Genomic DNA, 12021 nt, shown 5'->3' on the forward strand with positions numbered 1-12021 from the left:
GTTACCTAAATAAATACTTAATACCTGTAGGGTAACTAAATTAAAGCCTGAAAAGAGACACCTGACTCTCTTACTGAATTCTGCTTTGCTTGACAAACATTTGTTCAAACATTATGGTTTATTCATTTAAATTCTTGTATTCTAGATTATTTTTCAGACAGATTATACTTTAGGATGGTAGGCTAGGATATAGAACTGTTCTGGTAAGCCCTCCCCTTAAAGTTCCATTTAAGGTTATCTCATAAGTGAATGACCACTCTTAGGAGGATCTCCTTTTCTTATCTGACAGAGCCACATAAACTCATAGGTTCCTGTGTTCTGCTGATGCTGCTTCGAGTTTTCTTTTCCTTACAATAGTCTCCAAGACTCCAAACCACCTTCAGTGCTTTCATCATAGGCAGAAACAGCGAAGAAGTCTTTCTAGAACAGATTTTTCTATAATACTAAGTTACCGTGTTAATACTGTTGGTGTGCATTTACAGACCTAACTGCTATTTATAATACTGAATTTATTAGAGAATGTGTTTTAAGTTTTTAACAGCCAGTCACAAGTATCCCTAGGATATTCATTTGTAGTCTGGTGCTTTTGTATACCTCATTAACAGAAGATAGAAATGGGGCCTCATTACTAACCCATTTTGTGAAGACAAGCAAATTATTAAGTTGCATATCATACTATGGTGATCATTTGGGGAAACCAAAAAAATAGAACTCTCCATGTGTGTGTACCTCTCTTTAATACTCATTGATGGAGTTTAAAAAAGGAAGACAATATGCACAGACCTTCCAGTTTCTGTCATAGCTTCAGGGCTAGGTAGGGTGCTGCCTCTTAAGGTTAGGATAGTAGGCATTCTTTTTACTATTGCAGAAAGACTAGAAAATTTGCTAAGGGCTTTCATAGCTTTATTCTGGTGCAAAAAGGGATAGTACTGCACTTGGAAAATCCTTTCACTTTTTGAACAGTTCTTCAAGTTGAAATATTTTTATGTGCTTTACTTTTTAACATTCTGTTTAGGTCACCTAGAGAGCTTTAACTCTACTGTCTCTACTAGAAAAAAGAACATGGTATATAGAAAAGCAAAGTCAGACACCTAGTAAAGCCCTTAACATTGTCTTGGCCATCTTTCAGAAAATACAAACGTGCACTGAGGAAGTTTACTATCTAAACATTTCATGTCTGCCTCCTGACAACAATGGTCATATTTTCTCCCTTAGGAAAAAATAACATTCTTTAGTGTAAGTTTTGCTTTATTATCAAATTCTGACATTTTAGACTCTGTAAATGATTATTTTCATGACACGTGGTGGGTAGGCTAACGTCATGTGGGCTCTCCTTTCATTTCAAATTACTGAGCATTTGTGGATGCCAGTTTATACCCTGTTAAGCTAAGTATACTCAAATATGTCATATCTCATCACTTAGACTGTAAACTTCTGCAGAGAAACAAGCCACAAGAATACTGGTAATAAACCTTTAGAGACTGGAAAAAAATACATTACAGCAGCCTATTCGTTATGCAGAAACAGATCCAACAATGTTGTGGTGTTTAGAATGTGCTTAGTTTATGAAACTCCTTAATAAATTCTTGAGAGAACAACTCTCCCCAAAAATGCAAAAAGAAGTTTTTGAAATCCTTGAAAAGTATGTGCATTAAGTATTCCCCAAATATATAGGAATTAAATATAAGATTATGTATCTTTGAACAATATAACTAAGGGGAAGGGAGAGTAAATGTATTAGTTGAGATAACAGACTTCATTCTTCTGGGCAGCTGACTCCCCAAAAGTACACCTACTTGGGAGAGGTTGTATAGTGAAGTAGAAGTATAGCCAACTTTGGTAGTTGTTTCGGTTTTCTCCCAGTTCTCTTCCTTAGTGTTGTTTTCCAAAATAATAACCTGAAATTTATCAGTCACCTTTTTAGAGATGTTGTGTTACATTTAAAGAATGAAAATAAATCTAATATATTTTGATCTGTATTTCACTTGATCTGTATTTTTATTTCTTTAGTCCTTTTTTTTAAATGTTATAATTATTCTTGTGCTTAGTCCCTCAGTCATGTCTGACTCTTTGCGACTCCATGTACTGTAACTCACTAGGCTTCTCATGGGGATTCTCCAGGCAAGAATACTGGAGTGGGTTGCCATGCCCTTCTCCGGGAGATCTTCCCAACCCAGGGATCAAACCCAGGTCTCCCACAGTGCAAGTGGATTCTTTACAGCTGAGCCACTGGGGAAGCCCCATCCGATAATTCTTAAATGTCTACTAAGTGTTTATTTTACATTATAGGTAATACAGGAAACCCGATTAAAACAACTTTATACAGCAGAAGAAAAGTATGTGGTGAAAACTTCTATTTATTCAAACAAAGTCATTTCAAGTAACACATCCCTAAAAGTAGCTCAGTTTCTCACAGTCACCGTGGATCTAGAGCAAAGACGACACTTAGAAGAACAGCTGAAGGTTGGTCATTTTTTATTTTACAGTTGATCTACAGTGTTGTGTTAGTTTCTGGTATACAGCAAACTGAGTCAGTTATATTCTTTTTCATTGTGGTTTGATCCAGGATATTGAATATTCCCTGTGCTATACAGTATGACCTTGTTATATATCTATTCTGTATATAATAGTTTGCATCTGTTAATCCCAAACCCTAATCCATTTGACCCCACCTCACCCTTTCCCTTGGCAACTACAAATCTGTTCTCTGCATCCAAGTCTGTTTTATTAAGAAATTTGTGTCACATTTTAGATTGTACATATAAGTGATATGGTATTTGTTTTTGCTGACTTACTTAACCTAGTATATTGTTGTAGATAGCATTACTTCATTCTTTTATGGCTAAGTATTATTTCATTGAATATACCATTCATTGAATATACCAAAGGTACACTGAATGTACCGTTCTTTATCCATTCATCTGTTGATGGACATTTAGAGTGTATCCATGTCTTGGCTGTTGTAAATAGTGCTGCTGTGAACATTGGGGTACATGTATCTTTTCAAATTATAGTTTTGTCTGGATATATGCCCAGGAGTGGGATTGCTGGACCATATGGTAACTATTTTTAGTTTTTTGAGGAACCACCATACTATTTTCCATGATGGCTGAACCAATTCACATTCTCACCAACAGTGTAGGAGGGTTCCCCTTTCTGTACACCCTCTCCGCATTTATTATTTGTTTACTTTTTAAAATGTTGGCCATTCTGAGTGGTATGAGGTGGTACTCTGTTGTGGTTTCGATTTGCATTTCTCTTAATATTACTAGCAATGTGGAGCATCTTTTCATGTGCCTATTGGCCATTTGTTTCTCTTCTTTGGAGAAATATCTATTTAAGTCTTCTGCTCATTTAGTGTTTGGATTGTTTGTATTTATGTTACTGAGCTGTTTTGTATACTTTGGAAATTAAGTCCTTGTCCGTCATATCCTTTGCAAATATTTTTTCCCAGTCCATAGGTTGTCTGTTTATGGTTTCCTTTACTGTGTAAAACTTGTAAGTTTGATTAAGTCCATTTGTAGTTTTTTTGTTGTCTTGGGAGATTGACTTAAGAAAACATTGGTATGATTCATGTCAGAGAATTATGGTGTTACATCTTCTATTGAAGTTAAAGATTGGTTATTTTGACTTGAGTATTTAAAAAGAATTTAACTCAGTTTATAATACTTTAACTAGTCTTTTAAATCTATTAACAATGTTGCATATTCCATAGGAAATTAACAGAAAATTGCAAGCAGTAGAATCAGGATTGATTGCCTTACGTGAGACAAACAAGCATCTGGAACACAAAGATAATGAACTTAGACAAAAGAAGAAGGAGCTTCTTGAAAGGAAAACCAAGAAAAGACAACTGGAACAAAAAATTAGTTCCAAACTAGGAAGGTAACTTTCAGCCCATTCTGGGCTGGGGGGTTGGGAGGGCGATACAAATGTACTATAAGGATATTATTAGTTATATGTACCTTGTCATGACAACACAGTTCCCACCAGCATGCTGTGTAGAGTTTCTCTCTCAAACTCAAACCCTTCTACCCAAAACACAGGACAAAGCAGGGGGAGTCTTAAGTATTGTGAATTTTTCTGTTCCTTGATCAGCTGTTTTCATCCCTGGAACCCATTCTGTTCTTAAAAACTATTGAGGACCTTGAGGAAGTTTTGTTTATATGGATTATATCTATTGCTATTTACCAAATTAGAAATTAAATAGTACATTAAAATGATAAGTTCATTATATGTTAACAAAAAATATTTATGAGAAACAATTTTCCAAACAAAATACATTTAGCAAGAAGAGGGACATTATTTTTATATTTGTAAATCTCTTTAGATGAAGTTAGTTGTTTTTTCGTTAAGTGCTTCTGCATTCACTTGGTTGTGAGAAGTTTTGGTTGAAGTATATGAAGAAAATCTTGCCCCACATATATATGTAACTGGAAAAGGGAAGCCTGCTTTAATAGACTTGTCAGCATATGTATTCTTTAATGTCACATCAAAACTTGCCAAAGTGTGGTTTGTTAACGTTTAACTGCAACATGGAATCTGAAATCATTAGTGAAGGAATATACTCTTACATTACCATAAGTACATCTTTTACCCATGAATGATTTTGTTACATTATGCTAGCTTACTGTGAGATCCCAGGCAATTGTTCTCGGAACTGACTGTAAGTTTTATTTTGAATTTAGATGTTTTGTAGAAACTTATATATCTGATATATAAGATCAGATAAAAGCTGTTAGGGTGTTCAGTCTAGGGGAGAGGAAAGTGATTTCCAGTTTCAGAGTTTTTCCATGCCCATTTCAGGACACAGTGCAGACCTTTTTTGGTGATTGTTCTTTTATACTTCTTTGCTATAGAATAAAGGTATAGGTATTAAAGACATAATAAATGACAGCTCATTGCCTTGAGTACAGTATAAATTTACCTTGATTTAATAGTGTTTCTAAACACATAAGTTGAATATTTTAAATGCTTTTAAAAAAATTTTTTTTTTTTTTTATAAAGCAAATTGCCTGTTAACTTTTAAAAGTCAGTAGCGTATGTACCTTGGTTGCTTAAAAGAAGATATATCTGCTGAGTCTTAACTGCCTAGAATTCTTTTCTATATAAACCCTTCACTTTTATCTTCAGTCATCCACAAGTCAACCTTTTACTGTTGGACTGCTGTATTGAACTCATTGTCTGAAACTAAACTTTTTCGTGGTAATGTTGAATTTTGTAGTGAAATATCCTTTCATATCCATTGTCATCCTGGCTGACTCATATCTACAGTTACTCTGGAACACTGCAGTGGTGACATGGTTGGTGGTCTCTCCATGACTCATCTCCTCCATTCAGGGCATACAGAATACTGTCATCAAGTTTATCATCTTTTCATGTTCCTGCCCCCTTCAAGATATCTGTGGTGGCTCCCTACCTTTACTGTATGAAATTTAAATACTGCTTTCCTTTAGATTGTCCTTCACGTTTTTCAGAATCTTGCACTCCACACATTCTAATTTCCTCCCTCTCTGTCCCGACACACTCTTCACTCACCATTCAGTCCACTCTCTACAACGTCCACTGAACTTGTTTATTCTTGTTTTTATTGCTTCCATCTTTGATTTTTCCCTGTAGTGGAAAGAACTTGGCCCTTGATGTCAAACACATCTTACAACTTAGTATATGTAATGTTAGGTAACGTAAGTAAACTTCTACAGCCTTAGTGTCTCCATATTAAAAAGCAAAGTATTAACTTTTAGAAATGTTGTATTGTCTTTTCATCATTATTATTTTACCTATTAGATTGCCACAGTTAAGCTCCTTAAGGGAAGGGACTGTTTTTATAAACAGTGCTTATCACTTATGGACCAGACACTATACTAAGTGTGTTGCATAATTTGCCTTCTTTTAGTCTTCACCAAAGCCCTGCAGAAGTACCATTATTATTTATAGTGTATAGATGAGGAAATCAAAGCTTAGAAGAATAGCTTGTTCAGTTATACTGCTCTTTGGTGGCAAAGAGGAATTTTAAACCCAAGTTTCTGACTCTAGATCCTATGGCACTTGATACATCTCAAAAAATAGTTTTCGATCCTGAGTGGTTGCATAAAATGATTATTTAATCAGGAAGCTATCAGTTAACATGTGAATAGTATTGCTACATAGACCATAAAGCAGCAAGAAACCTGAGAATTTGGGCTCAATCCTTGTGTTTTCTCTGATTTCTACATCATTATGCTTTTCATACAGCTTAAAGCTGATGGAACAGGATACTTGCAATCTTGAAGAGGAAGAACGAAAAGCAAGTACCAAAATCAAAGAAATAAATGTTCAAAAAGCAAAACTTGTTACTGAATTAACAAACCTGATAAAGGTAAATAAGACGTTTTCATTTTAGTCATTTTTTTGTTGTTGCAAGTCGATAGTAAAATCGTAGCAAGAGATTTTTATAGGTAATTTCAGCTTTCTCTGTTTGACATTTCTCTTTATAGATCAGTAAATTGATTAAAAGTACTCATTAAGCTAAATTGGTTTATTAGAATGACTCAAAGGGCTGAACTATTTAAGATTGGAAAGAAGTATCAATCACATTAGAAAAATGTTAAGAAACTATATTGTTGTAAAATAAAACTCATATAGAGGTTTTTATTCCTAGAATTGTACTGCTTTACATATACAAAAAGTAGATTTAATTCTTCAAAATACTACAGTGATCTCTGAGAAGAACAAATTGGAATCAGATTATATAGCAACCTCATCACAGCTACGTATCACAGAGGTAAAATTATTGCTTTTATTTTTTATTTTGGGACTTCAGTTTGAAAACTATATATACACGTGTATGTATATATCATGCCTTGAAGTGTGCAGTTTTGGGTATGCTGTTTCATTTATAGATTTCATGTACTTTGCTGATTAGGGGACACAAACTGCAATAAAAGCTACTAGTTGCTTCTTGGCAATAGTACTAACTATAATTTGTATCAGCTAAGAAAGCAGACATGGTAAGATTTTGGTTTTCAAATGACTAAATCAGGTACTCTTTTTGTTATTTAATTGGGGGAGGGTGGTAATAATAAAAAATGTACACAAAGGGCTTCAAATATTACTTCCTAAACTACAGATGAGTTCTAGTCAACACTAAGAATGGCCTTAGTGTGTGATCCCGGTGATTTAATCTTCTGTTAATGATAAATATTGAAATGGGGGAGGACAGGGGGTGATGTACTAAGTTAACATAAATTCCAAAGAAGAAAAAACAACAAAATGAGGTCGTAAGAGTGACATAGTTTTTGAGTCTTTCAAATCCTTTCCCCAAAATAGAAGAGCAACTGGGATACTATGATGATGTAACAGCAAGCCCACAGACAATATATACAACAGACTCAGCTTAAAGTTGTCCCTGTAGGTGTACTGCAGAATATTCTCACACTCATCGCCCAGGATTAGCATGAGGCTAGGTTAAGGGCTTAGTCCTTAATGAAACTGCCCTTCAGATGCTATCTGCACTTCTGACCAACTGGTGACTGATTCAAGGGTTCTCATGGCTCCCCCAAGTTCATTAATTAATTGGAGTGGCTCACGGAACTGAAGAAAAGGCTGTTCTCAACAATTACAGTTTCATTTTATAAACAATACAAATCCCTACTGGTCAAAAGGCTTATCGGGCGGGGAGGGTCCTGCACACAGTTTCTATGCCCTTTTCTGGTGAAATAATTTGTTGCTCTCCTACCACATCGGTGTTTAGAATTTTTACCGGGTTGCATTATCTAGGCATGACTGACTGGATCATTGGCCATATGGTTAAACTCGGCCTTTAGCCCTTCTCTCTGCGGTTTAAGAGACTGGGTGGGAGTAATAAGACTCAGGGCCCCAACCCTTTAGTCACATGATTTGTCTTTCTGGCATTGACTTCTGCCATCCTGAGTCACTCCTTAGCATAAACTCAGATACTCTTATCACTCAGAAAATTCTTAGGATTTTAGAGTCTTCCTCCCAAGAACCAGGGACAAACATCAGTCAAGTTCTGTGTTTTACAACACCCATGAACCCCAGAATATAGGTAGGTAAGATAATCAGCAGCAGCAGCAAGACTGGTATGGTATTAGAAAGTATGTGGTAAGAAACCGAGGGAAAGCTCAAAGAATCCAAAAATTAAGTCACCAGCAGGTTCTCATCTTTTAACAAGAGAGGCCCCATTTGGTGTAGAAAGCTCAGCAGACCAATTTCAGAGCAGCTGAAACTGGGAGGTGACTTTCAGATTCCAGAAAGTTCAGGTGGTGCTGGGGTGATTCAGGTCCTATGAATTAGCACCTCACATGAAACTGCCTTGCAGAACAAAGTTGCTTACTGAGGAAAACTAGAACTACTGGGCAGGCTAAGGAGACAGCAAGCATGTGTTATGTGGTCAGAAGGCTGACACGGTAGCTAAAGGCACAACACTTAAACACAGAAGAAGGGAGACAAGTAAGTAAAACAGTGTATTTGCTGACTGTCCTGTAGGTACTATTAGGAAATAAAAGGATACTACCTCAGGTTAGATGCTTTGGGAGAGGGAAATGAGGGAGAATTTCAATACTGTTTATAGTAGAACTGAACTGAGTATGTCAAAGATACTCAGGCCACAAGGATATAAGATACTTGTGCATAAATAATCTTTCAAATAAAAATGGCAGGATGTTTAGCATACATACATAATCAGAATAAAGACTTCTACACCTGCTGCCTTCCCTAACCTGACAGGGGAGTCTCCTACCCATATTGTTAGTAGCAGCAGAAGCAGTAATATTTTTGAGTTGAGCTGATTACTCTGGAGAGTAGAAAGGTTCTTAATTATACTATCCAGGGAAATAATCTCATTAGCTACTTGTCACACTAGGTTTTCTCACCTGGACATATACACAAACTCCCTGACAGGTTTTTCCATTACTGATCTTCTTGACTTTATTTTCTGTTTCCTTGGCAATATTTTATATCATTGTTTCTCTTTTTTTATATGTTAATCTGAAAGTTATTAAATGCTTTTTAGTTATAATTGTCTTACCAACCCTTTTGTAGGGCTCTTTTCTTTCTTGCACTGTGTTTTGGTAAGTGCTTGTTACTAACTGATCATAGTCACCAACTATGCATTTTAAATAGTCAAGAATCACGAGTGAGAGATACAGAGAAGAGTAAGTCTATAGTAGTTCATTTTGCCTTTCATTTGCTCTTTTTCCTTCTCACGTTTTCTGTCACTTACCCACGCTTGCTCTTAGCTATTCTCTTGCTGGTCTTCATTTGAAACAAAGGGAGATCATTTCCTTCCTTCTTTTCTTCCCATCACCCCACTTTGGGGTTTGTCTTTTACCCTGATCATGAAAAACAAATGCACACACACAAAAGATTGACACAAAATTTTAGTAGAGTTGTGTTCATGAAGGAACTTAGGGGTAATGAAACACCATTGAGTTTAATAACTTCCTCAAATTATTGGAGGGCAAATAGTGGGAAAGGGATCCAAACCCACTAAACATTTCCAGAGGTATGTCACTATCATCTGGAATATTTTTACAAGTTAATAAGCTGACTACACATAAATCCAGATATGGAGGTAGACAGATGGATGAACATGTTACTTAGTTTTTTACTTTGAACAGGTTTCTTGACCACTCCAAGCCTGTTGTCTTCAGCCACAGATATTACAATACCTAAGTTGCAGGGCTATTGTGATAGTAAGTTTAATAATACATCAAGATGCTTAGGGTGCTCCCTAGCATGAAACATGTATGGATTTACATCAAGATTCATGTTGTAAAGATTGGAAGTTGTTAAATTTATTTTTTACCCTACTGTCAAATTTAGAAATTATGCTTTCATCTAATGTTCTTAACCTACCTGTTTGCTACTCTCCCACAAAAACTGAACTTTAGGAAAGACTTTTTTTTTTCGATTGAGATGATATATATGTATTTCGCGGTTGGTGGGGGACCTTTATCAAGTAAACAGTATTATTTCCACTACTATTGTTTACTATTTGATTGATTGAAATAGAATTTGCAAGCTTGTATATTAAATGTTGTGAAGACCACTGATGTCTGAACTCCAAATTTGACAAGGAATGGAGGGAGGAAGGACCAGACACACACTGCATGATGGATGTGAATAAGATTACACAAGTTTAGTTTGTTTTTTATTTGATCTCCAAAAATACAAAGGATAATGTTGCTGTACTGTGTCTTTATGAAAATGACTGTGCATCTTATTATTCAACTTTCTATGCTTAATACATGATAAAATACTGATATTTAATAGGTTCTCAGTAATTATTTGGTAAAGGAATGAATGGGTCCATGAATAAATGATCTACATGAAAGGCACTTGGAAAACAAACATCATTGAAAGGTTCTGCTGAGTTTTCTGATAGGAAGCCTACGTATTATATATATTGTTTTACTAGAGTATAATTATACATAGGTTAAACTTTCATAAAAAGGCAATTAAGTTTAAATTTCAAAGCTTTTAGGGATTCAAGAATGCCATATTAATGTCCTAATATATTTTGAAGTTTAAGTTCAAATTTTAGCAATAAAATCAGTCATAATTTGAGATATGGTTTTTGGATGATTTGCTTACTATTATCAAAATTCAGTAATACATGTGATATAGTGTGGTGATATTTATTCATAAAAGAACCCTCTGATTTAACAGTAACATACAAATTTTCAAAATACTTTTTTCTTAAAATAGCAACATTTCATTGAGTTGGATGAAAATAGACAGAGATTATTGCAGAAATGCAAGGAACTTATGAAGAGAGCCAGGCAAGTATGTAACCTGGGTGCAGAGCAGACTGTTCCTCAAGAATATCAGACAGTAAGTATAAAAATATATAATGCTACAAGTTAACATATTTAACACAGTATTTTTAAGCTTAAAGTGTGTTAGGCATTGTACAGGGCCATGTAAAACATGATCTGCCAAAAAAAGTGAGAGTTCCCCCCGCCGCCATTTTTAAACAATTTTGCTCAACAAATTTGTTCTTCATGATACTCAAATGGACACCATTTAGTCTTATTGCTTAGTACTGAAGTTATTCAGATAATGCATATCATTTTGCAAAATTATTTCTACCAAAACATTCATCCAATAAAAAGCTTTTTTCTCCAAGCACCTTTTTAGGAGAGGTTTGGGAGATGGGATATAGTTTTTCCTGGAAATGTAGTACTAGTAATTGATATATAAGAAACAGTACATAGAGGTGATAGAAAAACAAAGACAAAATGAAAATGTTTTCCTGGAAATCAGGGTGTTTATTTAGGGTTCTTTGGGAGTGGATTCTTTATGACTAACATCTGTTGGTAAAGAAAAGAGCCTTTCCTTCTTCTCATTATGTGTACTTTATATTCTGACATATCATTTAGTTAGTAAAATGAGAAGATACTGCCCTTTCCTGCCAGTTCTACATTGAGTAGGTAGCCCCTTGACCTGAAGCTTTATCTGACAGGTAGGGGTAATGCCTTGATTACCTTCTGTCACACATTGAACAAAACACATCCTTTGTTCTGTCTTGAAATTTATATTCTAGTCTGGAAGGTGGGGAAAACAAATCAAAAAGCAAATAGATTATGTTGGGAATAGCAGGAGGTGCTAAGAAGAAGAAGAAGACAAGGTAAGAGGCCAGTGTCAGAGAAGGCCCCTTTGAGAAGATACTATTTTAGATGAGTCCTGAATGAACAGAAGAAATCAGTCAAGTGAAGGTTTGAGGGAAAAGCATTCCAGGTAGAGAAAACAGCTCATTCAAAGCTCTTGAGGCAGAAGTATGTTTGGCTTGTTTCAGAATAGAAAGAATCTTAGGCTAAAATTTACTATCCAGGGAGGGCAGAAGTCAGATCCTGTAGGGCCTTATAGACCATAGAAGGAATTTGGGCTTTACTTTGAGATGAAGTCCACTGGAGAGTTTTAAACAGAAGATCGATAGAGGTAGGACAACCGTTTGTAGAGCACTCCAGCTGCAATCTGGAGAATAAAGTAGGGATACAAGAATGGAAGATGACCATT

At 35.4% G+C, this 12021-nt stretch overlaps 1 protein-coding gene across 3 annotated transcripts in view; it reads left to right on the forward strand.

The window, feature by feature from the left end:
- Nucleotides 1-12021, forward strand: part of SMC5 (structural maintenance of chromosomes 5) — a 98152-nt gene that overhangs the window by 76115 nt on the left and 10016 nt on the right. For all 3 annotated transcript variants that reach the window (XM_040250799.1, XM_040250884.1, XM_040250966.1), the window contains exons 14-18: nt 2290-2463; nt 3716-3885; nt 6235-6358; nt 6641-6763; nt 10711-10836. In XM_040250799.1, the coding sequence (XP_040106733.1) occupies nt 2290-2463; nt 3716-3885; nt 6235-6358; nt 6641-6763; nt 10711-10836 (717 nt within the window). The remainder of the gene's footprint in view (nt 1-2289; nt 2464-3715; nt 3886-6234; nt 6359-6640; nt 6764-10710; nt 10837-12021) is intronic.

The sequence above is a fragment of the Oryx dammah genome, unplaced genomic scaffold (assembly GCF_014754425.2).
Source record: "Oryx dammah isolate SB20612 unplaced genomic scaffold, SCBI_Odam_1.1 HiC_scaffold_1, whole genome shotgun sequence".
NCBI lineage: Eukaryota > Metazoa > Chordata > Mammalia > Artiodactyla > Bovidae > Oryx > Oryx dammah.